Source organism: Vidua macroura, chromosome 2 (genome assembly GCF_024509145.1).
Source record: "Vidua macroura isolate BioBank_ID:100142 chromosome 2, ASM2450914v1, whole genome shotgun sequence".
NCBI lineage: Eukaryota > Metazoa > Chordata > Aves > Passeriformes > Viduidae > Vidua > Vidua macroura.
Genome location: NC_071572.1, coordinates 82329097 through 82354208, shown reverse-complemented (window position 1 = coordinate 82354208; position 25112 = coordinate 82329097). Strand labels below are relative to the sequence as shown.

The 25112-nt window shown below is 40.0% G+C and overlaps 1 protein-coding gene across 1 annotated transcript in view; it reads right to left on the bottom strand.

Annotated features, from left to right (window-relative positions):
• The window catches only part of FAT3 (FAT atypical cadherin 3), a 333799-nt gene that overhangs the window by 303267 nt on the left and 5420 nt on the right, over positions 1–25112 (bottom strand). Inside the window, exon 2 of the mRNA XM_053970651.1 lies at positions 6782–10093. Within this exon, the coding sequence (XP_053826626.1) occupies positions 6782–10076 (3295 nt within the window). The 5' untranslated portion in view covers positions 10077–10093. The remainder of the gene's footprint in view (positions 1–6781; positions 10094–25112) is intronic.

Sequence of the window (25112 nt, the reverse complement as noted above, 5' to 3'; positions counted from 1 at the left end):
TCAGAATGATACTCAGAGCCTTTTAAAGCAAATATTTTCATAAGCTGATGCATTGTTTTAGGATTCATATTACTAAAAAAAAAGTTAAACAAATTTGCTTCAGTGAAATTAAGACAAGACTTGTTCCTTACTAATTTACATCTAGAAATGACAGGGAAATTATAAACACACAGACACAGAATTTGTATAAAAATTATTGGTTTTCTACCACAACTAATTTTAAAGAAAAAGTGGTTGTTGTCCTAAAAGTAGAAATCTTATATGAAAGACCACTTCCACTGTTAAAAGCTGCCAGAGATAACTCAGAGAACAATAATAACACAGCACCACAGGCTCAGAAATAGCTGCTCTCAGGCATGCTTCATTCCTGCCTGACACAGATACAGGCTGACAGACCAGATTTTGGCCAGGACTGTGCTCTGTGATCCATCTGCCACACTCCTCCCCAAAGAGGCTACTCAGGAGAGACACCATGGACAGGCAGAGGGCTGATGATCTTGTCATGAGTGCCTGCATCAAGTGTCTCCCCTGTGAGCAGCCCTCTTTTCCCAAACCACCTCCCAGCAGCACCCACTGGCACTTCTCCTGTGGTACGGCCTGAAGTTACCTCGAAAATTTGGTTTATAAGCCTGGGATAATAAAGAGGCTACAAAATACTGGCTCTGGTAATGAAATTTGCCTACACTCTCGAGGAAGATGGATAACATCTGTAATACTAGTGTCTCCAAACCCTACAGTGAATTAAATTCTGCCAGTGAGTCCACCCAGATCCACCCACTAGCTCCTACACTCCTCCATAAAATTAAACAACTGAGAGGAAGAAAAACATGTTTCACAAATGATTTTCATTTTACTTTACTTTGTTTCAAGGAAACACTAGCAATGGTCCCACATAAATATTTATCACACCACTCAAATTGTAGTAAATGGAAATATCCTTCAACCTGCATACAAAATAACTGAAAACTATTTCAAGAGACAGCAAGAAGATGCAAGGAGTCTGAACCAGTAAATTAATTCCTTTTTGTCAAATAGATTGAACAGTGCAGGCAGGTCTGGTTTATTGTAAACTATATCATCTGGTGTTTCTAGTTTCCATTATGAGATGTTTGAAGCCATGATTAGGATTTTCCAGCACCAACTGCCTTCTCTAGCCATAGTTTGTTAGGAATTTCTATCACTTTTGAGGTATAGAAGATCAGACCATTATCCTTGGCACCATAAATATACCCATGGAGTCTGTAATAATTTGAACTCTACCTCCATTTAACAGTACCTTTAAGCTTTCAGCACTGTGAAAGACAGGACTGGCCTGCTAATGTGAATTCCAGGGCTGAAACGCGTAAAGATATTAAGTTAAGAGGGTCATCTACAAATTGCATTCTTATCAGATGTCCTCTACAGGGTTAGAAATTAGTGCTAGCTAACTCCTAAATTTAAAGTTCTAATGAATGTTAGGGGACTCAGATTCCTGAACAACCCTAGAAAATAAAGTTGGTGAGTTTTGAAAGCATTCCTTAAGTCCGTGCTCATGGGCTTTGCAAGAACATTAGAGATCCCGTAAGCATTTCATTAATACCACTGTTTTATCTTCATGTTCAATTTCATTGGGACTAAAGATGTTTCTCTGCTTTCCTGAGAACAAGTAAAAAACTTGTTGCTTCAGTTTTCCCCGCTGTGCAGTGGAGTTAGTAATTCCTTGCACGTCAGGATGATGCTCCACCAACTGTGACAAACCCTACAGAAGCCTCTGCAGCAGAAGATGTTGACTTTGTCTCGTCTCTCTGCACCTCTAGAATTCACTTTGATAATTTCCTATTACCAGTATGTCCATGGGTAGTGTAAGGGTAAATATAGAAACTCTTTGTGTGCCAGACTGTCATATTAACATATAGAAACAGATGCCAGACTAAAAAGTGGAGCTAAAGTAAAAATGCAGTTTAGCTGAATTACAAATCATCAAAAAAAGGAGAAGGAGGATTCCAGCATTTAAGGCCTGATCTCATCTAACTCAATGTTTCAAGAAGTCAAGAACTCCCACTAGTTGTTCAGATCTCCACTGCAGCCAGAAAAGAGGTTCTGATAGATAGTATTTAGTCTCCCAAGGTGGGTGATATCATAAACCCATATGCATTTGTTGGACTTGCCACCAACTCCTGAAACAACAAAAATACACCACTTTGCTGTGCTATTGGCACTACAAGGGTGTACATACCAGAGAGAAGAAAATCCAGGTTTTTAATAAGACAGTGTAGGACTTCTGACAGAGACAATTTCCACAAGAGTAGTCATAACTATTAGAGCTAACCTGTGATGGAAACTCAGAGCATACTCTCATACCACAAAATTTTTTGCCACATGTCTGCTCATTTGTGTCACAACAATCTGGAGATAAAAGAGTGCGTTTTACACAATTTTCTTTTAAGAAACTGCAATTAGCAGACTGGCAAAGAGAGGAGAGATGCACACCAGGCAGGAAGCAGTACTGAAGATGAGGAAATGGCTCCAGCTTCTCTTTAGCACGAGAGTTGCACAAGGGGAAGGTTACTAGTCACTTTTGCAAGATCCAAATATAAAATATTGATCAATTTCTGTAGATAGAAAAGAGGGTCAGATGCTGTAACACTATGTTGTCAGAAAATGAAAAATCATAAACTATTATTTACATTACTCTCACCCCTACACTATTAAATTTTTTTTTCCACTTTGTATTTCTAGGAGTGCACTTATGTGTGGGTTTCAGAATGAAAGATAATTCCCAGTAACTAGATTAAAACCACCTGGTAGAGAGGAATCATAACAAATTACCTAGCAGTAAGGCTGACAGTGTATCTTCTTGTTCACAGTTAACAGGGATGGGCTATATCTGACCAAAGCAGGGCACTCAGTGTAGACCTCTACCTGAGCTAGTCTCACAAGGACCTCTGCACATTTTTAGAGAATGATTCACCCAACTTCTTTCATATTTTTACATTAGGGTCAAATGAATCATATTTCTCAGTGACTTGTTTCCTTCTGTTGACTTGAAGAAGCTTGCAGTGACTAGTTCTCATTGTAGACGACCATATTTTATAACAGATTACATATCTGGATCCCAAAAAAATGAACATGACAGGGGGAAAAAAAAACCAACAAAGGCAGTTCTGAACAGGAGACAGAAGGATCACATTACATGTTCCTCAGTGTAAGGTTTTTAAATGGCATGTTTGTGACATTTATATCAACACTCAATAAATTAAAAAAAAACTTCCTCCATTTTTTTTAACCTCTTGAAAACTCTGAAACCAGATTTTTTAGTTATAAATCATGACTGACTTCCAAACCCATGAGAAATTTCATTTTCTATCTAAAGTAGTGGAAAACCACAGATGGAGTTGAAAGGTCAGGAAGTGCAGCAATCCACTTCAGGAGACTTTCTATTTATTTACAGATTTGTACTGGCTCTGACTCCTGGAAATGGAAAGTAAATCCACTGAAGAAAATTTGGAAGTGATTCACACTTCTTTCTGGCAAATACTTGCTATGCTTCTGGTTACTACCATGTATGAACTGGCATATTTAGCAGTGAATGCTATAACAACAATCATCTTCCAAACCAATTCTATATGACATGAGGCAAAAAGCAGCACTGTAGGAAGGGAATCCCAGGCTCACTCCATGGCACAACTCTTACCAAACTACAACAGCACCCAGATTTGCACATTTACACTGTGCAGAAGGATCCATAAGGACTAATACAGAGATGACTCCCAAGCTTCCTGACTGCAATTCACTGTTCTTACCTGAGTGGAGAATAGCTGGTTGTGGAACCCACACCAAAAGCTAGATCAAGCTTGGTGGAGATAGATCACAGAATTACAGAATCATTTAACTTTGACAAGACCTCCAAGATCATTGAGTCCAATCACTAACCTAGCACTGCAAAGTCAATCACTAAGCCATAGCCATGACTACAACATCCACACGTTTCGAACACTTTTAGAGATGGAATTCCACCACATCCCTGGGCAGCCTGTTCCAATGGCTCTCAACTCTTATAGTGAATAATTTTTCCTTAACACCCAATCTAAACCTCTCCAGGCCATTTCTTCTTGACCTGACACTTGTTACTTGGAGAACAGACTGACCCTTACCTCACTACAAGCTCCTTTCAGGCAGTTGTAGAGAGTGAGAAGATCTCCCCTGAGCATCATTTTTTCCAGATGCACCATTATGCACCTATGTACATCTGTAGTGGAAGAAGAAGCAGCCATCGTGACAACACATGTGCAGCTGCATGGTACAGTGTGTATCCATCATGAAGGCCTGCTTCTCCTCATTTGAACTCCTCAGTATCAATGTGCCTCAGGAAGCAAAAGCACATCTCACTCAACACACAGGGTAACACCAATAACATGTAACATTTCATAAAAATAAAAATAATGTGTTTGAGCAGAATTTTGCTGAAAGCACAGACTTGCTTGCTGTCCAGCTTGCTCATGTATCAGGATGAATTTGGCCCAGTTTATATCCTAATGATTATAATGGATGCTGCAGTCATCTTTTCATTAAGGCAGCAGCCAAAAATATTGATTTGTTATACTTCACACTCCTGCTTACCTTCACAAATTTCAGGAGAGACGGCACATAAGCCAATAGAGTTGGTCAATTTAAAAGTGACAAATGAACTGCACTGAAAGTAAATAAACAGCTATCTCTATATAAATTAATTCAATATGCGACTTAAGCCCTTTTCTACAGCTAGAAAGCTGATTCATCATTCAGCAGCATTTAAGTTGCCACCAGTTCAATAGTTGAGTATTAATGTTGCATTCTATTTGACACAGAAGGTCAAATCCTGCATTCATCTTACAACAGCATGACCCGGAGTAACCCTGAAGCCCTGCCCTCCACACTGCCCTGGCTGTAGCTCGGCACCCAAAGCGTTCTTCAAACTGCTTTCAAGAAGGCTTATATGACATTGAACATTTGGGGATATCAGAAACAAGAATCTCAAATCTTTTTATCTGCTGGATTATCTTCTGGAATGATTAAGTAAAATCGCACAGGTTAGCTCATTTTCACTTAACACTTGTGAATGAGTGAAAGGCAGAAAAATCTTTGTATCTTGGGAGATTTGGGGCTTTTTTGCCTCCAAAAAATGTATTTCAATTTTAGAAAGAAAATAAGTATATTTAATGTGGAACACTGAGTACAATTTCCATTCCCATTAAAACATGATTTGTGCTTTACTGAACAAGGGACCCAACTTATTCTAGGCCATCACCTCTACTAGGGTAGGCACAGGGTAAAAAAACTAGTTATTTTACTTATGAGTGACACACACAGAGTTACTTTCCCTACCAGCTCTTTTAAATTCAATAAATGTCAAATGCTGTGATTTCTGTATCAATACTGCAGCATTGGCACCAACCTCACAGTGCTTTATAAAGAACCCATTGAGATGAAGTTGATACTACTCAATAAATAGGTAGGATGACATTTTCAAATGCAGAAGCTTAATATTTAAACACATGTCCAAATGTCTAAACAATGTTGCCTGAATGCCTTCCACTACTATCAGCAATACAGAATATGTGAGTTTCTAACATTTCTGGAAATTACACTAGATGCCCTCTTGACTTCTAACACTCAAGTCTGATGTTTCTGGACATAAGGTTTTGACTGCAATCATCTGCGTACAGCTGTAGCAGCAAGGCTGTAGCAAAAATAGAATAAAAATATTTTTCTCTGCTTATACTATGAGAGCCACAGCATTTGTGATGTCATCTGTTTTTCATAATGTTCAGTTTAGAAAGTTGACATTTGATTAAACAGTTTGAATTTGCCAAAACATACATTTTAATCTTATGTTTAATACCACATTCTCAATTAAAAGCTTCAGAAGAAGACATACAAACCACAGTAAACCCACAAACCTAACATATTTAATGTAATTTCTGAAACTGTTGACTAATATTTTCTAATTTCCTCACTACTTCTAGTGGTGCACAGCTGCACCATTATTCCCAACAACTATCAGACATTTATACAGCAAGTTTTTAAGTGTTTTACTAAACACACTTTTATATTTAGTATTCTGAATGTTTTCCAATAGGGTGATGTGGTAATAAAATTCAGCATCTGAAGAACCTTCACTATATTAACAATGCTTTCTAAAATCAATGTTTATAATACTACTGCCATGAAAGGAAAACTAGAACACCTCACTTAGAGCTATGAACATTTCCCTGGATTTCTGCCTTTTATATAAGCATACCAACACTGATAAACACAAGAAAGTGTATTACACAGGATGGTGTGTCATTCCAGAATAACTCCCATGAAAAATTACTCTCAGCACCAAGAACAAGGCCACAAATAGGTTTTAGGAAAAAATAATCTTTCTTTCATGCTCCTTATTTCCTTTCATTGGGTTTAATACTGGATTCAAAGTCATGAGTATTGTGACTTTGTGGAGGTAGCCTGAGTAATCTGTTGATCAGTGATCAACAGATAATGCAGTGACTGTAAGCGAGTCATCCTGTAACTATCACTGCCTTCTAAATGGAGTCCTCATGTAGCTGCTGGAAAGAAATGTGTATTATTTCACATCCACAGAGTGATGAATGTAACCGGGTAATTAAATCATGTCACTGCTGTGCCTGGAAAATCCTTACTTATAATTTTATCTTGCCTGTTAAGAAGAACTGAATTTCTTGTTAAGGATAGAAAACAATTATGCCTCAGCTTTGCTTTTGAAAAAAACCTCTATGAAGGAGAAATTAGAAACAAAACTCACCAGTTTCTTCATCAATGCTGAATCTCCCCAGGCCACTGCCATCCCTGATGGAATACTGGATCTCGCCATCTCTTCCAGAGTCCTCATCTCGAGCAACAACTTGCAAAACACTTGTACCAATGCGGGAGTTTTCCTTTACAGATCCAATGACAGCAAAGTCAGGAAAATAAGGGGTATAAAGATTTTCGTTAACATCCACCACTTCAACTTCCACAAAAGAAAGAGAAGAGAGAGAAACTGGCCGCCCCTTGTCCTTGGCACGCACGGTCAGGTTGTAGAACTGCTGCTTCTCATAGTCGAGCTCCTTGTTCAGGCGGATGGCGCCGCTGGCTTTGTCGATCTCAAACCGCCCATTGTAATCGTTTACCAGTGAGTAGCGGACTTGGCCTCCCAAGCCCATGTCTGGATCGTGAGTTTCCAACCAAGCTATGACAGTGCCAACTGGCAGGTCCTCAAGGACCTTCACATTGTAGCTGGATGGGATAAAGGCTGGAGAGCAGTCGTTAACGTCATCCAAGAAAACCTTCAGAGGCACAACGGAAAACTGCTGATGGCCACTCTCTGCTCTGTCCCTAGCCTCAATCTTCAGTGTGTAGTTTGCTTTTGCTTCCCGGTCTAGTTGATCTGCGACATACACCACTCCTGTGGAACTGTTGATAGCAAATTGATGGGTGTCTGTCAGCACTGAGTAAGTCACTTCACCATTAGATCCTAGGTCTTTATCTCTGGCTTCTACCTGGATAATCTCTGTACCAAGACTTGTACTTTCTAAAATATTAACCGAGTAACTGTCCTGTAGAAAAACAGGCTTGTTATCATTTGCATCCTCCACAGTGACAGTCAGCAGTCTCCATGCAGATTTCTGTGGATTACCTAAATCATAAATTGTAATATTAAGGAGATAGAGCTCTGTTTTTTCACGGTCCAAGGGCATGAGAACACTAAGTATCCCCATCTCCATGTCAATGTTGAAACAACTATCTACATTACCATCAGAAATTGTATAAAGTACTCTTCCATTAAAGCCTGAGTCAGCATCATAGGCTTTTATCCTCAGGATGGTGGCACCAACTGGCAGATCTTCTGAAACCTTCACATCAGTAGGAAAGGATTTGTCAAAATGAGGTGCCTGCCTGTTGATCGAATAAAAATCAAGAAAACCATCTTCCAAATTCAGTTTCACATTTGCTTTTGCCTTTTTGAGCAATTTTTCTGCTAGCTTCTGAGCAACTCTAGTTTCTCTACAGCTAAAGGTCTTTGAAGACACTTTCCCATGAACTACTGAAATATTAACAAACATAGCATCAGCAAAGTTCTCTCCATCAGTTGCTGTTATCTTAAGGCCAAAATTGCTATTCTTTATGCCAGAGTTAACAAGAGATTTTTTAAGTTGCAGAACACCAGAGTCTGGACTTAAATAAAAAAGGCCAAGTTCATTTCCAGAAATTATTTTGTACTTCACAAGCTCTAACTCATCTATGTCTATTGCAGAAACAGCAGTAATGTGACCACCAACAGGAAAATCAGATGAAATCACTCCCTGACAGGCCACTTTTTCAAAGAGGGGCTTGTTGTCGTTGACATTGCCTATGTATATGGTGACATTCACCTCACTTTCATGGCGGTAGGGAGAACCCCAGTCAGATGCTCTCACAATGAACCTGTAGCTTTCTGGTGAGGACTCAAAATCCAGTTCTTCAGATGTGCTGATGACACCTGTAAACTGGTTTATTGTAAATGGCAGTGAGTTCAGACTGGCAATACTGTATGTAATGTATCCGTTCTCCCCTCTGTCTTCATCGACTGCTGACACTGCCAAAACGCTGGACCCCACGGGGACACTTTCATTGACAAATGAGCTGTAGGAGAGCTGCTGGAACTCCGGAGTGTGATCGTTGGCATCCTCTAGCCTGACAGTAACCTGTGCTTTTAAATCACTGCCTTTGTTTGCATATACTTCTAATTCATAGAGGTCTTTCTCAATGATTTTCAAAGGACGAGCAGTAGTAATAAGGCCTGTGTTAGGATTGATCTTAAAATACTCAGCTTCCTCACTTGGAGATATTCTATATTCCACACCCTGTGGCTCATGCATCAGCTTAACTACTGCAACCACCACACCAGGAGGTGAAAATTCACTGATGAAAATATCATATGCTTCCTTTTCAAACTTCAGGGGGATACTTTCTTTCTTGGGACTAGCAATGTGGACCAGTTTGACCGCAGAAAATTTCTGAGGAGATCCTTTGTCCTTAGCTTGGAGAGTGAGGTTGTAACCATAAGGGAAGCTGTCCCAATCAATAGGTTTTCTTTCTTTGATTTTGTACTCATTCATCCATTTTCCTTCTTTAGTCAGAAAGAATTGTTCTAGAGGATCTCCAGCAACAATAGAAACAGATTCTATTTCTCCATTGGCTCCTTCATCTAGGTCATCAACATTAACAACTGCATAGGTAGGTTCCTTGTCTGATGGGAAGGGAATGTGGGTTACTACACTTATTGTTGGGGCATGTTCATTTATACGTTCAATGTGAACATAAAGCTTGGCAGTGCTGCTTACGCCATTGTTTCCATAAAGCTTCATCCCACGGTCCACTGCCAAAACCTCAAGGTCGTATCTGTTTTTCTCATCATAATTTAACCGGCCACTTAAGGAGATAACACCACTCGTAGGATGAACTGAGAAGAGCTCAACTTTACCTTTAAAGTAGTAATAAAATTCACCATTGGACCCAATGTCCGCATCTGTTGCGGTCACCTGTGCAATGCTAGTCCTTAAGGGAGTGCTTTCTGCTATTGTGACAGAGTACGTGGTTGGTGAAAACAAAGGTCTTAGGTCATTCATATCCAAAACCTGGATGTTCACTTTTGTCCATGCTTCCAAGTCCTCTCCTCTGACAGACCCTTTTACCATCAATAAATAGCTGTCCTGGATTTCTCTGTTCAATATCGCAGAATTCCCACCTTTAGTCCTTATTCTGAGGAAGCAGAAGTCAGCAATGATGACTTCCTCTGCTTTAAAAAAGCCCTCATCATCACCAGACACTATTTTGTACTTGATATCCCATGAAAGGTCAGCCATGGTAATGCCCATCCTCGTCTGACTGTTGACATAGGTCCTCGCTGCAGAATTCTCGTACACTGTGGCATTGTAAGTGGAATGTGTGAAGTGAAAGCCAAGCGGGGCAGTCCCGTGAGCCACCTGGCAAATGGAAGCCAGGAGCTTGACAATCAGAAGGGCAAGGCATGACGGAGGTAGCCGTGAGCCTGACCAGCGGCCCATATTCACGTCCATCACATCATTCTTTCACCCTGTGACAGAGAGAGAAAACATGAAATAGCTGATCAAGGGATAAAAACAGTACTGTGAAGTGACATGCCAAAGCGACTTACTAAATTTCTGACCGGAAGTAAAATCTACATAACATCAATTCACCACATCTTTAACAAAACTAGACACACACACACACACACTCACACCAGCTCTGGGTATTTTCACACTTGTCTGAGTAGTATATGTGCATGTGCACATATATATATAACTACATAATGTATGTATGCACACATTTTTAACATAAAAGACCCTACCATATCCATATACACATGCACACAGTCCAGAATAATAATCACAGTAAAAAAAAAAAAATTAAATCCACTATAAGCATTTGTATAAATTTATATTGACAGATGAAGCACATACAGAAATTATTTTTTCTTATTTATCAGCAGCTCCAACTAAGCCTGAACTTGTTTGTTTTCAGAGGATATTGGAAAATTCATTTTCAGTCCCAATATTTGGAAGAGAGACAGGATTTTCATATGTATGTGGCACTATCATAGTCAAATGTTACTCTTTTTTTTTTATGGTCAGTTTAGAATGATGAAATTTGAGTCACCAAGAACAAGTAGAATAAGAAAGTCATTATGCAGTCATTACTTTGAGTACAAATACCTTCAGAAAAGGCGCATTGCCTCACTCCAATAATCTAAATTGTGAGGTTAAGTAGAGACAGAGTAAGTGGAGGCACTGGCTGAAAGTTGCTGGAGGGTACTGCAGAAGGTGGAAGCCAAGTCCTGCTTATCTGTCGCTTCTACCTTGAAAGCAGAGGAAATAAGCCTGAGAAAACTAGGCAGGTGCTAGCATAGGCAGTGGGAATAAGTATCTTTGTTACAGAGTACACGCACTGCTACTTGTGAAAAATCATAAAAATCAGTTTTAAAAGGCAACTATTGAAAGACCCACTGCACACACACATTGTTCTCGTTGTTTAAAAGCTACTTGAAAATGGAGTTTTCTTCAAGCTAGAATACAGGGAGGAAAAGGATAGGAAAAGTTGTCAATGACACAGGTTAATTTAAACTTCTAACAAGATTTCAACTTCTCCAAGGAGATTTATAAATTGCATGCAAGTTTTGGAATATGAATTCGTATTAGTTATCACCTCCAATGTAACAGAGGCACTACTGCAGTTTCAGTACTAACAACAAACAATTTATCATGTTGATGTTGCAATGTCCACACACAACACAACTTCCTGATCCCACAGTCTATATCCCATTATTTATCACACTGATCAATTTGGTCAATTCTCCCAAGTGTTTGTCAAAGCACTCATCTTCCAATACACTTATTTTCACATGCAATTTTCCTTATTTTCCTTTGTTTCCTTATTTTGTTTTCTATTAAAGAAAAAAAGGAAATAAACTCTTTAAAAAGATAATAAAAATGTAAGATTATATCACCTTCTGGACCTGCATTCCCCAGTAGCCAGCAAATTTCATTTGTGGCAGTTCCTTTTCTGAATACGCCCACTCAATTACTGTGTGCATAGCATGTGAGTCCTACGATTAACATCTTGTTCCATACGGTTCATACATCAAATAAGAACAATTCTCCAATATGCCTAGGGTACATGAGGGAACAGATTGACCTCCAGAAGTCCCAGGATGGAATTCGTCTACTTCATATAGGAAAGATCATTTTATTGTTGTTACCATTTCATTCCATCAGTGGCACCATATTCTTCAGCACAACAAACATTCATCAATTTAATCCACCAGTATGAAAATATCTAAGTCCCTTATTTTCATGGGGCTTTATGGGATCACTTTTGAGTACTGAAACTAAAAGCTGTTGCTTCACACTAGTGTGGGAGATTATGCTACTTGTATTTTTTTTAATATATATATAAATATATACAAAACATACAATAAACTGCTGAGGAAATTCAGCCAATGAAATGAGAAATTCTAATGAGACACAACTCATGGGAAAATAAAGGGCCAGACCTCTTCTATGATGTGCATTATTAAAATAATCAACAGACAATCACTGTATTGCTGCCTTTCATGAAGAGCACTTCAGCATCCTTTGTCTATACCACAATACTCATCTCTCCCCCTGCTAAGAGAAAGACAATTTTTGCTGGCTTACTAAAGAGACTGATGTCATGTTTCATATGAGCATCTAGATTTCTATCACTACAGTTCAGCAACTTCCTAGAAATTAATTTTCCTATTCTTTGAAATAAGGAAATGAATTGTCTTATACTATTTGTCTCATTTGGTGGTCTAGTTTCTCCTGTCCATGCCATAGCCCAGCATGAGCTGGTTTCTTTCTACCTTTCAGGGTCATCAACATCAGGTTTCAAGTCCAGCATAACTGGAAATCAGTTTTCCTGAGAATATCATTGCTAAAAAACAAAATTATTTGAAACTTTACTTTCAGCCCTACCCAAGGTTACAGACTGCTGTGGCAGACAGGTATCAAAGTAGATATTTACAAAGCTCTGAGATTAGGGGAACCTAATGAAAAAGTTGTGTATATCCTAGGCAATATAACATGACAACCTTATGCTCCTATTCCATTTATCTTATAATTTTAAAGAAAGCTGGAGCTAAGACCTAATCTCAAACACACTGCTGCAAACTCAGTCATGTCAATAGTCCACCAAGTTTTAGAGGTTCAGTGCAATCAATATCAGTCCTGAAACACTAAATTCCACCTAGAAGCAGCATATATATATGTGTGAGTGTGCTACTGAAAGCATATTTTAGCTATGTGTACATATGCATACACAGACACACAGATTATGTATTTTTAGGTAGAATTTCATGGTTGCCACTGGAAAAATTGGACCTTCACATCAGGCAGCACTTTCAGAGTTTGATTTGATCTCAAGTGTGGTATGCAGAGTTGTAACAAGCTCCCCATTGAAGTTCTTCATCTATCCATATATTTATATGGCTGTCACCATTACATTATATTAAAGTCCCAATGGATGAGCTATTAAGCTGCCACTTGGGCAACCCAAGAATGTTTTATTCGTTTACTGAATTCCTTTCTTCTGGGATATTTGTTTTTAAGAGTTCATAATACATACATACTTAACACACAGGAAATGTAATGAGATAGGTTACAGAAACAAAGTACAAAGCAACCCGCTGCAAATTAGGAGGCATTTCTTTAAAGGCACTCCTTGTCAAAAAGTGTTATGTTTAAAGTGAAGAGAAAGGTTGTGATTACTTTTGCTTGATTTTAAAATGTTTGGGCAGGAGCTACTAAAAAAAAATTCCCCAGTACTGCTCAGCATGGATAGTACGAAAGAAAAAAAAGGGGGGAAAAAAGAAAAGGAAATTAAGGGAAAAGGGAACAGGGGAAAAGGTAAAAGCTTTCTGAGAGAGGAAAACTGCTCTACAATAGCAGCAGAGACTTAAAGGGAACAATTCCCTTCTAACTACCCAACGAAGTGAAAAAAACAACACAATATAGGAGTCAAGAATCTTTCCACTCTAGCTCTCATAAATTACTCTGGCCTTGAACTGGGAAGGAAAAAATGGAAAAATAGAACAGTGTGTCTTCATTTTTAATACTCTTTAAAATAAACTTGAACATCGTCTATGATTTTAAATTCAATTCATCATTTGAGTCATTTTCCTTTGCTCCTTGAAAAAGTTGGCTAACTATGTGACCCAAACCATGCAGAATAGCTGCAAGGACCTGTATGTGGCTGGTGCTCCTTAGAGGAATTCAGAGAGGTATGATCATCATTTCTTTATCTCATCTTGGCTCTGGCAACCTCCAGTTTGGGCTGCACCCAAACATAACACCCCACCAGACAGAGAAGGAAGACTGAAGTCCCAGGAACTGCCAGGATTCCTACGCACCAAAAATGTGGCTCTAACTCCACGTGCAGATATGAAACAAGTGTTATCTGTTCCTTGGTTTGACTCCCTCTCCCTAGGCTAATTTTTCTAATTCTAAAGATCTCCAAACCATAAACTACTTGAAAAAGAAAACAGTGCATATATCTTTGGGTAAACAAGAGCCAAAAAGTCTTTTATAAAATATAAGGAATATAACAGAAAAATTTCTTCAGCAAACAGGAGGAATAAGCTTTTAGCAGGCAACAGAAGGGATAACAAAAGAGCCACCTCCTCTCTCCCTACTGTGCCTCTAAGCCCAGTTATATTTTGAGAGCATGGTTCCAGCTGGTCATCAAGCAAATTAATTCAGGAAATGTGACTAGCTAATACGAAACAACCATTAAAGACTTTTTAACATGTCCTTTGAAGACAGAAGAAACTCATTTGTGCTTTAACATCCAGCTTCAGTGAAGGGTGAAGAACCCAATAGAGCCCATATATAGCTCTGGGCTATGAGAAGGAAAAAAGTTTCTCAACTTCAGATAAATTTCTTAGAGTCAAGGTATTCATGCACCTATGTGTATGGGGGGAAAAAAGGGGGTCAAGAAACCTTGACTTAAAGGTTTTCATCCTAATTTGCATTTCTCTTGGTGAAGCTGGGAAAGGACACGTCTCCTCACACAGGACAGGACTGGAGACCTCACAGTATGGACAAATACTACCATTTGAAATTACTATTGCTTCTTTGAGAGAGTTGCCACAATTCTCTAAGCAGCTTTACATCAAAACCAGTATATTTGAAAACGTAAAGGTATTTTTGGGAAGCAGAAGAACAGTAACATCACATGCACATGAAGTCTAAATAGTACGTGGCCAAGTCATGCACGTGCTCCAGGAACAGAAGCTGTTGATTTCCTTGGAAGTGGCCTTAATCTTCCAAGGTAACTCCTGTCATTTAAACGTCAATATCAACAACAGCTGATCTATTCTCATGGTCTAACCATAAGAATAACTCTTCTCAGTATTCTTTTCTATCAACAACAGCAATTTGACTACAAAAAAACTTCTGCATGACCAGACCATTAGGATCTGCAAAAAGGATACAAGGAAGATTGCAAAGCATTGTGGTAGTTGTCACCTATGAAAGGCTTTCATCAAGCTGCATCAGTGATAGAAAAAGAATGGTCAACAAATCTGTTGTCAATATTGCAATCAGGAGGTGAGTGTCCATGTATATCAGTGCCATCTTGGAAGAAGTCTCTTCCATAGCACAGAACCAATGAAACCTCTTCTGAACTCATGGAAATTATTATTTGGGCAAATGGAAGATATTGATCTAGGACTTTAAAGACCAAGGTCTATCTGCAAAGCTGAAAAACACAGACTAGAGAGAGACATGGATTTTTTAACTCTCCTCTCATTTCACAGGCAATATCATTAGCATGTCGTCTAATGAATAGTGAGTAAGGGGGGAAAAAAAAGCATATTGGAACAACACTTCACCTAGCCAGACAATTTCCTTGCATGCCACAATAATTCACCCAGTCAGGAAAGGCTAACAATTTACTGTCCAGGAAAACAAGTCAGAATACAGAATAGGAATTTAGAACATGTGCCATACAGAAATAAATTAAAGATTTGTGTTCAAGTCTAGGCAGGAGGCAAAAAAACCTTACTGACACTGACAGATTTACAACAGGAGATATATTCATGGAGCTACCTGCTCCCCGATGAGCACAAAGATCTGCTTTTCCATATATATGATTATATCATGATGTGTTTATCCCCAGAAGAGAAGGTGAAGACAAAAGGATCATTTCTGCAGAGTAAGCCCTTGCAAGAGACAGCACTATAAATCCTAACCTTTCTCAGAGCTGCAAATCCTCCTGCTGCCTGCATGTCATTCCACACGGGAGACAGGCCGCTCAGTGTGTAGCAAGTGTAATTCAGCCCGTCCCTAGGAAGTGAAGATTTAGCCACCCAACCGTATGTTATGAATAACTTTGTTTTGCTAGCAGGTGCTGGGGATTTTTTCCATACAACACCAATTTTTGCCAAGTATCAGTTCATCAGCAAATGCTTCCACTTGCGAGCAGGGACTAAGCACCATTTTTCTTCCCAAATAAAGGGTGCAAAGGGTCTGTTGGACTCTCCCTTTCCCCTCGAGGCTGAAACGTGGCTTGAGGAAAATGGAGGAGGAGAGAGAGGAATAATTTGCCGCCATGTGAGATCTGTCAAAAGTGAATTCCTGGGAGCCACCTTACAAAGGATTTGAGCTTGTCCCTTGGTGGTCTGCCTCCAGGGAAACAAAGGCTGCTACCCGTTTTTCACGCTTTGTGTATCTCAAATCCCCCTGGCTCCTGCTTCTTAGTCACTGTAAAATGGGGATGCTTTGGGACAGTATCAAAATGAGCCAGTTATTTTCACAGGGGCTTCCTTTTGGAACAAATTCAATGATAGTATTTCTTGCTTAAATGGCCTTTTTTTTACCCCCTTATGTATTATTCATAAACTAACTTCGACCCCCATCCAAGGAGTCCTAGCTTGAAAGTTCTTTCAAGGTGTAATGTCATCAGCATTACTGAGTCCCACTCCTGTCACTGCTGGTCTTTCCCCAGTTCTCCCTTCACCACAAGTAAATTTGGATCCCCTCCAAGCAGCCAGCTTTTTACCAAGCTGCACCTCTGATCCTTAGGGGCAAGAGCTCTACTCATACACCCAGAGGCTGCTGAGGATGGGGAGCAGCAGTACAGCCTGCCTTCAGGCACATTCCAGCTACATAGAGTAGGACTTGAGCAGTGATTTGACTGGGCTTTTTGCAACTCCACCCTTACCATAATGCAAATAATAATGCTACATAATAATAATACAACAATTGAGACGAGATTGTCCTTGTATAAAACCCTAGAGCAATCTGAATCTCAGCTTTTTACAATATCTGGTGAAACACAGCAATGAAATAAGCACTTTTTGATCTGCAGCACTGATGTACCTGAAGGTGATGTACCTGCACCTTAAAAAGCATATTCCACCTTTGCCACGCAAGGCTCAGCTCCCACCATGAACTCTCTTCCATGGTTGTTTTCCTGCAAACTCACACCCACTAGCCCCAGCTGCTGCTGGTTGCTGCCTCCGGTCTGCTCTGTGTTTGGGGTACTGCACATACTCCTTCTGACAGCTTGCAGAGACTTGTATAAACTATTTGGATATAGTTTATAGTAAGAAAGAAGTCCATGAGATTTACAACCACTGTTTCTAGGGCCATAAATAGGTATGTAGGTATAAGGACAGCAGTAAGCTGTTACTCTCAAAGGAAAAAAATATTATATATCTCCCTCAGACACTCTGTGTGGGGAGGCAGAGCAGCTCAAATGGTCCAGGCCTTTATAGATGGGCAAATGAAGGGAGATTGAAAATAGAGATGCATATACAAAAGCTTCTTCACCGCTGACAGCTCCATGTAAAACACACAACATAAAATTGAGGTTAAGGAAAATCACTGTCAGGTTGGACTAGATGATATTTAAAGATCTATCCCAACCCTAACCATTCTATGGTTCTATGATTATGAGATGCCAAATCAAAATCATGATAGTCCAGGAAGGACTTTACAAAGAGACTGTAGGATAAAGCTTTTCACTCTACACCAAAGAAGATATATGAATGTAGCCAGGTGCCTTTAAATAAAAACACAATTAAACAGAACAGTCACTTGAGAACTAGCTAGATCTTACTAATCTAGTCAGGAAGAAAGAAAGAAAAAAAATACCTTTCTTGAGGCTAGGAATTGGATCATTGATTTTGCAGTGCCATATCTTTTCAAGAGAGCTGTGACATGCAGCAATAGAAAGAGAACATGATGGAAGTGGAAGGAGAAAATATTTTGATTGAGATTCTCAACAAGTTTGAGATTTGAGAACAAAACCTAGATTTAGCAATGAACATTATTCTTTCGGTAGGGCAGGAATCTGCAGGGTGTTGGCACTTGTTGCTATGTCACAGGCTGACATGGAGCTGCTTCTGAAGCAACACACCAGAGTTGTCTACAACCAGCTAGAGATCTCTACACGGGTCTGGCTGCTAGGCACTGCAGAGCAGCCACCTTTCTGAAAGCCAGCTCCCCAAAATCTTGGAGACTCATGAAAGAGTCTCCAAAAACTTGGACAAACTCTGAAAGCCCATAAGTGTTCACAAGAAAAAAGAAAGAAGAAGAAAAAAAAAAAAAAAAAAGGATTGTTGATAAATACAGTGGCTGCTCTCCAACTTTTTCTGCAAAAAAATCAGAAATTTTGTCATTTGTTTTAAGAGGCAGTATTTAGAGAGAGGGCTCTTGCCATTACTTTTTAAAATTACATCCAGCTCTGGCCATAGTAGTTGGTTAACCTGCCTAAGTAAAAAGCAATGCACAGCTACATCAGGTCAAATAAATCATACTTTCTCTCAGATAAGTGGAATACACACTGCAGACATCATGTGGGAAATAGAAAAGTAGATTGAGTCAGCCTTAAACCTAACAGTTGTGAGAAAAACCTAGAAATTTCCTTCCAGCTCATGTGTTAAGGTTAAATCACCGTAAGAAGAAAAGCTCTCCAACAAAGCTGGTCTTGGACAGCTATCTGCATTGGAAATGCCCAAATCCATACAAGGTGCTAAATGCAATTATTTTGAAGGGAATATAATAATATACTATTTTTGATGCACATGAGGGAGTGCTTGTGGCACTTGGAGAGACAGATCTATCTTGGCTGTGTGGAAGAGCCTCTGATAGCACCTCCACCAGTCACCACCACTCAGAGAGCAGCCCTCAAGGGAAAAACACAGCACTGGAAGTCTTTAGCATGCTGAAATTCCTTCCACGTTCAAATATTTCATCCATACTGAAACCACGATTCTACCCCCCCTCCAATGGTCAGTTCATGCATACATATTTGAGATGATAACCACTTTACAGCTAACCATACATTAACTGAAACCACCACAGCTTCAGCTTTCCAACTCGGCCAGTTCAGTCACCACAGCTGGGAGTCTCTCAAAGTCAGTTGCGTGTTTGGAAACGTTCAACTTTGCAGACACAGCTCAATTAAAAGCTCCACAGAGCACAGATCACTATTTAAAGCTGAACTGTTCACTTTTGTTTATTTATAGCAAAACCATTAATTGCTAATCACATATTTGTTTGCTGGAAAACCAATGCTCCAAAATAAACACCAAGTTTAAAGACTGTTCACAGAACACTGAATGGTATCAGGAACAGTGCTAAAAATGTAAATCAGAAACATCAAAACACATCAGGACTTCAACTGAAGGAACAAACAACCCATTATTTCTGTGCCAGAAAAGAGGTTACCCATAAGCCACCAGTTACCCACTGAGTCATCTACAGTCCAGCAGTTATTTATGTCCTGAAGAATAACAGACACCATGGCAGAGTATCTGTTGAAAATATCTTCATGGCAATCAGCATATGTTAGATTAAATGAGGTATCTCTTAATGCAGATATCTGATAATCACCTTGGAAAAGTGCCTTTAAAATATTTGGCATAAGAGGCAGAACCTCAGAAAAAGTCTATTTTCATTTATGATCCAGTTTCAAATGTCAAAATCATATAAAATTTAAAAAAGAAAAAAGAAGCTTAGCTTTCTTTTAGCTCTCCTCACTAAGAGAGCTCCATGCTTCCCTCTAGAGAAGCATGTTCCTCAAATAGCTACAGGAGCAGTGCATGGAAAACCAAGGGAAACAGCCATACAGAGCTATGATCAGCCATTTCCCTATGAAACACACTTTAAAGAAGCACAGCAGCCAGGCTTCATGGAGAGCCTCACAACCAGGCACAATGAGGAAGCAGGAACGAACTTCCATGGCAGAGTGCTATCTACCTCCTGAAATCCCCATGGGTACTGGACTGAAGCACCCACACTCACTGGCTGTCACATCAACTTTGACTGTGAAGTGCCTCCACCTGCCTGACAGCAGTGCCCTTGAGGTCCCTGATTTTCGTGCACACTTGAAGGTCAGGCTAGTGCACACTTAGCCCATTCCCAGCTGAGGAAACAGGCACAGCATCTCAAGCCTGTTGCTCTGGGGTACACAGGAAACCCTTCCCACATACTCCAGCTTTCACTGCCTTGTTATGCTGCCCTTGGTACCTGCAAAATCTAGGGCAGGAAGGCTTCCCTACAAAGCAATATTCATCAGCATTTATGGCCTAGATTCCCAAAACAGAGGGTCATACGGTTGTGTTTCCCACCACCACTGCCATGGCTACCATTCAAAACTCATCATTTATTCACAGGTCAGGAGTTCGGGCTTGGTTAGGAGTTTGGGTTTAGTCTTCAAAATTACATGTAGATCTTGGAAAGTTAAGTGGACACTGATCATGAAATGGAGACAAGTAAGGCAGAGGTAATAATAATACTTATAACACCAACAACAGTGTTATGACTCTATTACGTTGTTTACAGTGGCAGCCACCAAGAAGAGCAGCCCCATCTCAATGTCTCACCCTTTTCTATTTGTTCTCCTGGAGAAAGGATCACATGCAGCCCAAAGGTCAAGTTGCAAAGCCTGTGCTCCCAAATCCTGGGCATGTACACCAAACACTGGCTGGAGTAAATCACCTACACATGCAAGGCAAGGTCAGGCCCTGTCCCCCTGACCATGAATTCATCATGTCTCCCTCCTGTGAATCAGTTTGCTGTCAGACTCCTTCGTCTGCTCCCTGCCTGCTGGTACCACACCAGGCTCCCGTGGATGAATCTTCCCAATAGAGCCACCCCATCCCTTAGACACTTTGACAAGCAGAGAAATTGCCAGTGAAGTGACCACATCACATGCTGAACATCCAACCCATGTCCCCAAGCTGCTCATCCATGTTCCCAAAACATAGTCAGTCACTGGCTCTACATCTTCTGTTTGTTCACCCAGAGGGGAGTAACCAGTGCTAGCACCCCCATACCAACCTACCTGTTCCCTCAAATCCCAGGCATGGCTATGCCATACTGCTCCATCACTCCAGCCTCATCCCAAAGGTGCTGTGACGGTGCACAGCTCCAAGGAGCTGCAGCAGGCAAAGGTACATGGATGTTCCTTCTTACAGCATCCCACAGAAGCAAGCTCAGGCTAAATATTCACCATTCTCTTACCGTTCTTCTGACAAGAGAAGGGGAAAACTGCAAGATGAAATAAACAGGACTCCAACCTAAATAACAACTCAACTCATGCTCAGTGAGGCTCCCTGCTCCTGAATTTGAAACCTCAGTTTAAAATGAAGTTCCACATAACAAGGCACTACTTGCAGATAGCTCTTCCACAGGCTCCACCATGCACTAACTGAAAGTCAGCTGCCATTTCAACCTGACCCCTGCAAATCTCCAGAAAAGTAAAAAACCAAAATAAGTTGTTTCAGAGAGCATCAGGTCAAAGATCAACATCACTGGAAATAATTTAACCTGTTTCCTCTGTGTTTTTAAGATTAAATTATGTAGGGGGGGAAAAATATAAAATAGAAGTGTATAAGCTTACAAAGCAAACTTACAAATCCACAATGAGGGGGGAAACTACGGTGGGTAAGGACAAAATATCTGTATATAATATTGTTCTGTAGCACTTTGATGGGAAAAGACTGCCAACAGCTTTTGGCATATGAAAGCTGCTGTGAAGACTTCAATAAAACTGAGTATACTGTTAAAAACCTTCTCATATGCATCCCTAGAATTTATCTTCAAATGCCACTTTATTAAATTTTGTATTCTCTGGCTTTTGGAAAAATGCTTTTGATTAAATGAAATCTACACAATATATTGTTTCTCTGAAGAAAAAGCATCAGTAGGAATATAAAGTAGTTCTTTCAACACTAAAAAATACACAACATTTTGAACTTGAAACCAGCTTTCAGTAAGAGCACACTTCTAGTTCGAGTGAGGGTGTACACAGACATGTACAGCCCATTTCATCAGGCCCAGCTGCCCTCATACCTCATGTAACTACACAGCCTGTGACAGTTACAGACATTTCAGAGTTTAAACCCTTGTTGCTGTGTTTCTAGGGAATATCCCAAGGTCTAACAGAGTCTTGAAGAACACGAAAGCAGTAATTCTTTTTTTGACATGCAAAAATACTGCTCCCAAGCAGATGTTCCTCAAGTGCATATGAAAACATCCTCTGCAGCCAGGGGAACAAAGAGATGTGCAAAAATCATGGCGGTAACACACACAGAGCTTCATGCCCATGTGCAGCATCAGTTAAGGGCCACAACAGACAGTGCATCACCATGTGAGCCTGGGCACCACAGCCTGGAGGCTCCTAACAACTTCTCTGCAAGAGTTGCAGACACTCTGCACAACTAAAACTAATTATATTCAGGCATAATCCTTTCAAGCCACAGCCTGGTGATCACTTTACAGCAGGATAAGCCACTGTGGCCACCAAAGCAGCTGTCCCAGGCTCAATTCCTCTGCTTTTTCCTGTTGGTTTGGGTTTTTTTCTGTTTTTATTTTTTGTTGTTTGTGTGTGTATGCATGGTTTTGTCTTAGTTAGTTGTTTTGGTTTAGTTTGGGTTTTGTTTATTTGTTTTCTGTTGATTTTGTTCTCAGTGGAGATTGAGCTGCCCTATTGCAAATATGCCTGTGAACAAAAGGGAGGGAGGGAGGGAGAGAGATGGGAACGGGTGCCTGGGGCAGGCAGGATCCTTTCCATGTCCATGGCAGCTCAAACTGTTTGTTAAACAACAGCCGGAGTTGAGGCAACCAAGATGGTGTGTAAAGAGCAGAAAGTACCTTTGAGAAACATACTGAACACTATCAAAATACCCAAGCCTTAAATAGACACATGAAGTATTTAAATGCATTCACACCCATAACAAGTTTTGTTTACTGCCCAGCATTTAAACAGCTTTTTCTTTACTATTGTAAAATTGTTCCCAAACAGTGTGAATTCCATGTTACAATGAATAGTAGCACTCTAACCCCTATTTACAACCCATTCAGCAACATAATTCCAGAAATAGCATGCAGGATTTCCACACTCTAAAAAATAAAACCTGTTCTTGGCTCAAAAGAATTCGTGCAAATTAGCTGACAAGAATCACTTCCTTTTGTTCTTCCTCTTGAGTATAGAATATTAAAGGAAAAAGAGACTCACCAAGTAATATGAAAAACTTTTATTAAAACCATTAGAACCACGAAGCATTGTTAACGTCCCTCTTGTAATTATATGCAAAACGTTCAGTAACCAAGGAAACAGCGTAGTAATGAAGTTGGAGACTACTGTATAAATGCACCTTCTAAATCACCACCAAGAATGTCTGCTCCAGAGGAACTGGCCAGTTTATTAGTGTGTGACACCCTGATCGCTTAGATGCGCTACAGCTTAAAAACAAAAAGCTAACAAGCTACTTTTACATAAAGGACCCTTTTGTTTCCTGTGTATGAAATGCCCCTTCTTACCATCTAGTTACAGAGCTCCTCTGCAGAGCTGACTATTTCTCTAAGCTTGTATTCACCTTCATGGGAGTTTTTCAGTAATGATGGGCACTTATTAATTAAATTAATATTTAAATGAATTAAACCACATAACCAGCAACAAGTGAAGAAGAGATGCTGTCCTTTGCCCCAAGTTATCAGCAAACTGAAATGTGCAACAGGAGAAATACTGAAACTGCACTCTTCTCCAGACCCCATTGGTCTGAAATCCACTTCATTGGCACCAAGCACTACTGCATATTGACTCATGTCTACATTATTAAAATTAATTCAAAAAGGAATACTTATGCTCCAATATCAACAGCTCATGCTCTGGGATACTTTGTAGGAAGGCAGGCTACAGTAAGGAAGCCAACGCAAAATTAACTCCTGCTTTGGTGTTAGCACTTAGAACACCATGCCAAACCCCTGGGTTTTCGTCTCAATTTCAGCAAGCATTCATTTATTCTCCTGATTTCTGTGGCAGCTTATTCCCCCCAACAACCACTGAATATAAAGCAGTCCTGGTGGGTTCAACCACTCTGTCATGCTGAGGATGAACTTTGGTATTCTGCTCTTCCAGTACATGTGACTGAGGTGTGTTTATAGGAGCACACACCTCAACATCCCTGCTTCTCCAGATGTCCCTGCAGTCTTTCTATGTGACCTTTACGTTCCTTCTTGGCTCATTTTTTTCCACGACTGACCAACAACACACAGAGTAACAGAACTCTGTCGCTATCCTGGATGCTTTCAGGGATGCTAATTTGGTAAAAGAGGTTCCACCAGTACCTTCATGCTCCTTCCTCTTTTAGGCCTTGTCTCTTCTGTCTTCCCAAACTACTCCTTTCCCAGTGTAACCCTTGTCATCTCTGTAAGACCTAAAGGCAACTTGTCTACCCTGCTCTTTCCACTCACACTGTTTTGGGGAGGGGTCTTGTATCATTTAAAGAACTTTCACATCCTCAGTATATTCTGATACTTTTTTTACACTTCCTCTCTTCCAGATTGTGTAGGGATGATCCTCATTTTTCCATCGTGAACAGCTTCATCTCCTGGAACACCTCACTGCTTTGCCTGCTGCTTTCTCTTCTCAAGCTCCAAAGCCCACTTTCACATACCACAAGAAAAGATCTCGCCCAATTAACCTTTTAACTGGCTCTTATGCCTAAAATGTTTTCTTAAAAGGCTGTACAAGTTAGGGCCATGGTTTTCTCTCACTACTTTCTCTCTGTCAGTATATCCCAGTTGTACAGCATGTCTTAATGGGAATTTCTGCATTGTATCATATACCTACAAATCTGGCTTACAGCACCATAATTATCTGATTAGCAGACTGGCTAAACCCTCTATTTTCTAGAGGCATTGCCCTGTACTCTTGTACCTGAAGCAGCTGTGCACTCAAAGCATTTAAGTGAGTGAACTTGCTCATTCCCATTCCATTTTACTGTATGGTCAGCTCATCCACTTCACCAGCATTTTTTTTGTTTTGGTTTTTTTTTTTTTTTTTTTTTTGCCTGTGATCAACAGCAGCAATGCCAAAAGTATCAAACCTTTCTTAAAAGCCACATCAAAGCTGGAATACCTAGCAACACTACATCAATGAAGTCAGACCCCAGTAATGGTCACAACCTGTCAGCGTTGTGAGAGCTGGCACATCTTTGTCAGGCACTTTCTACTTAATGCAAAAAGTTACAATTCCAGTCAGGGCTGCTTAATTCAGAA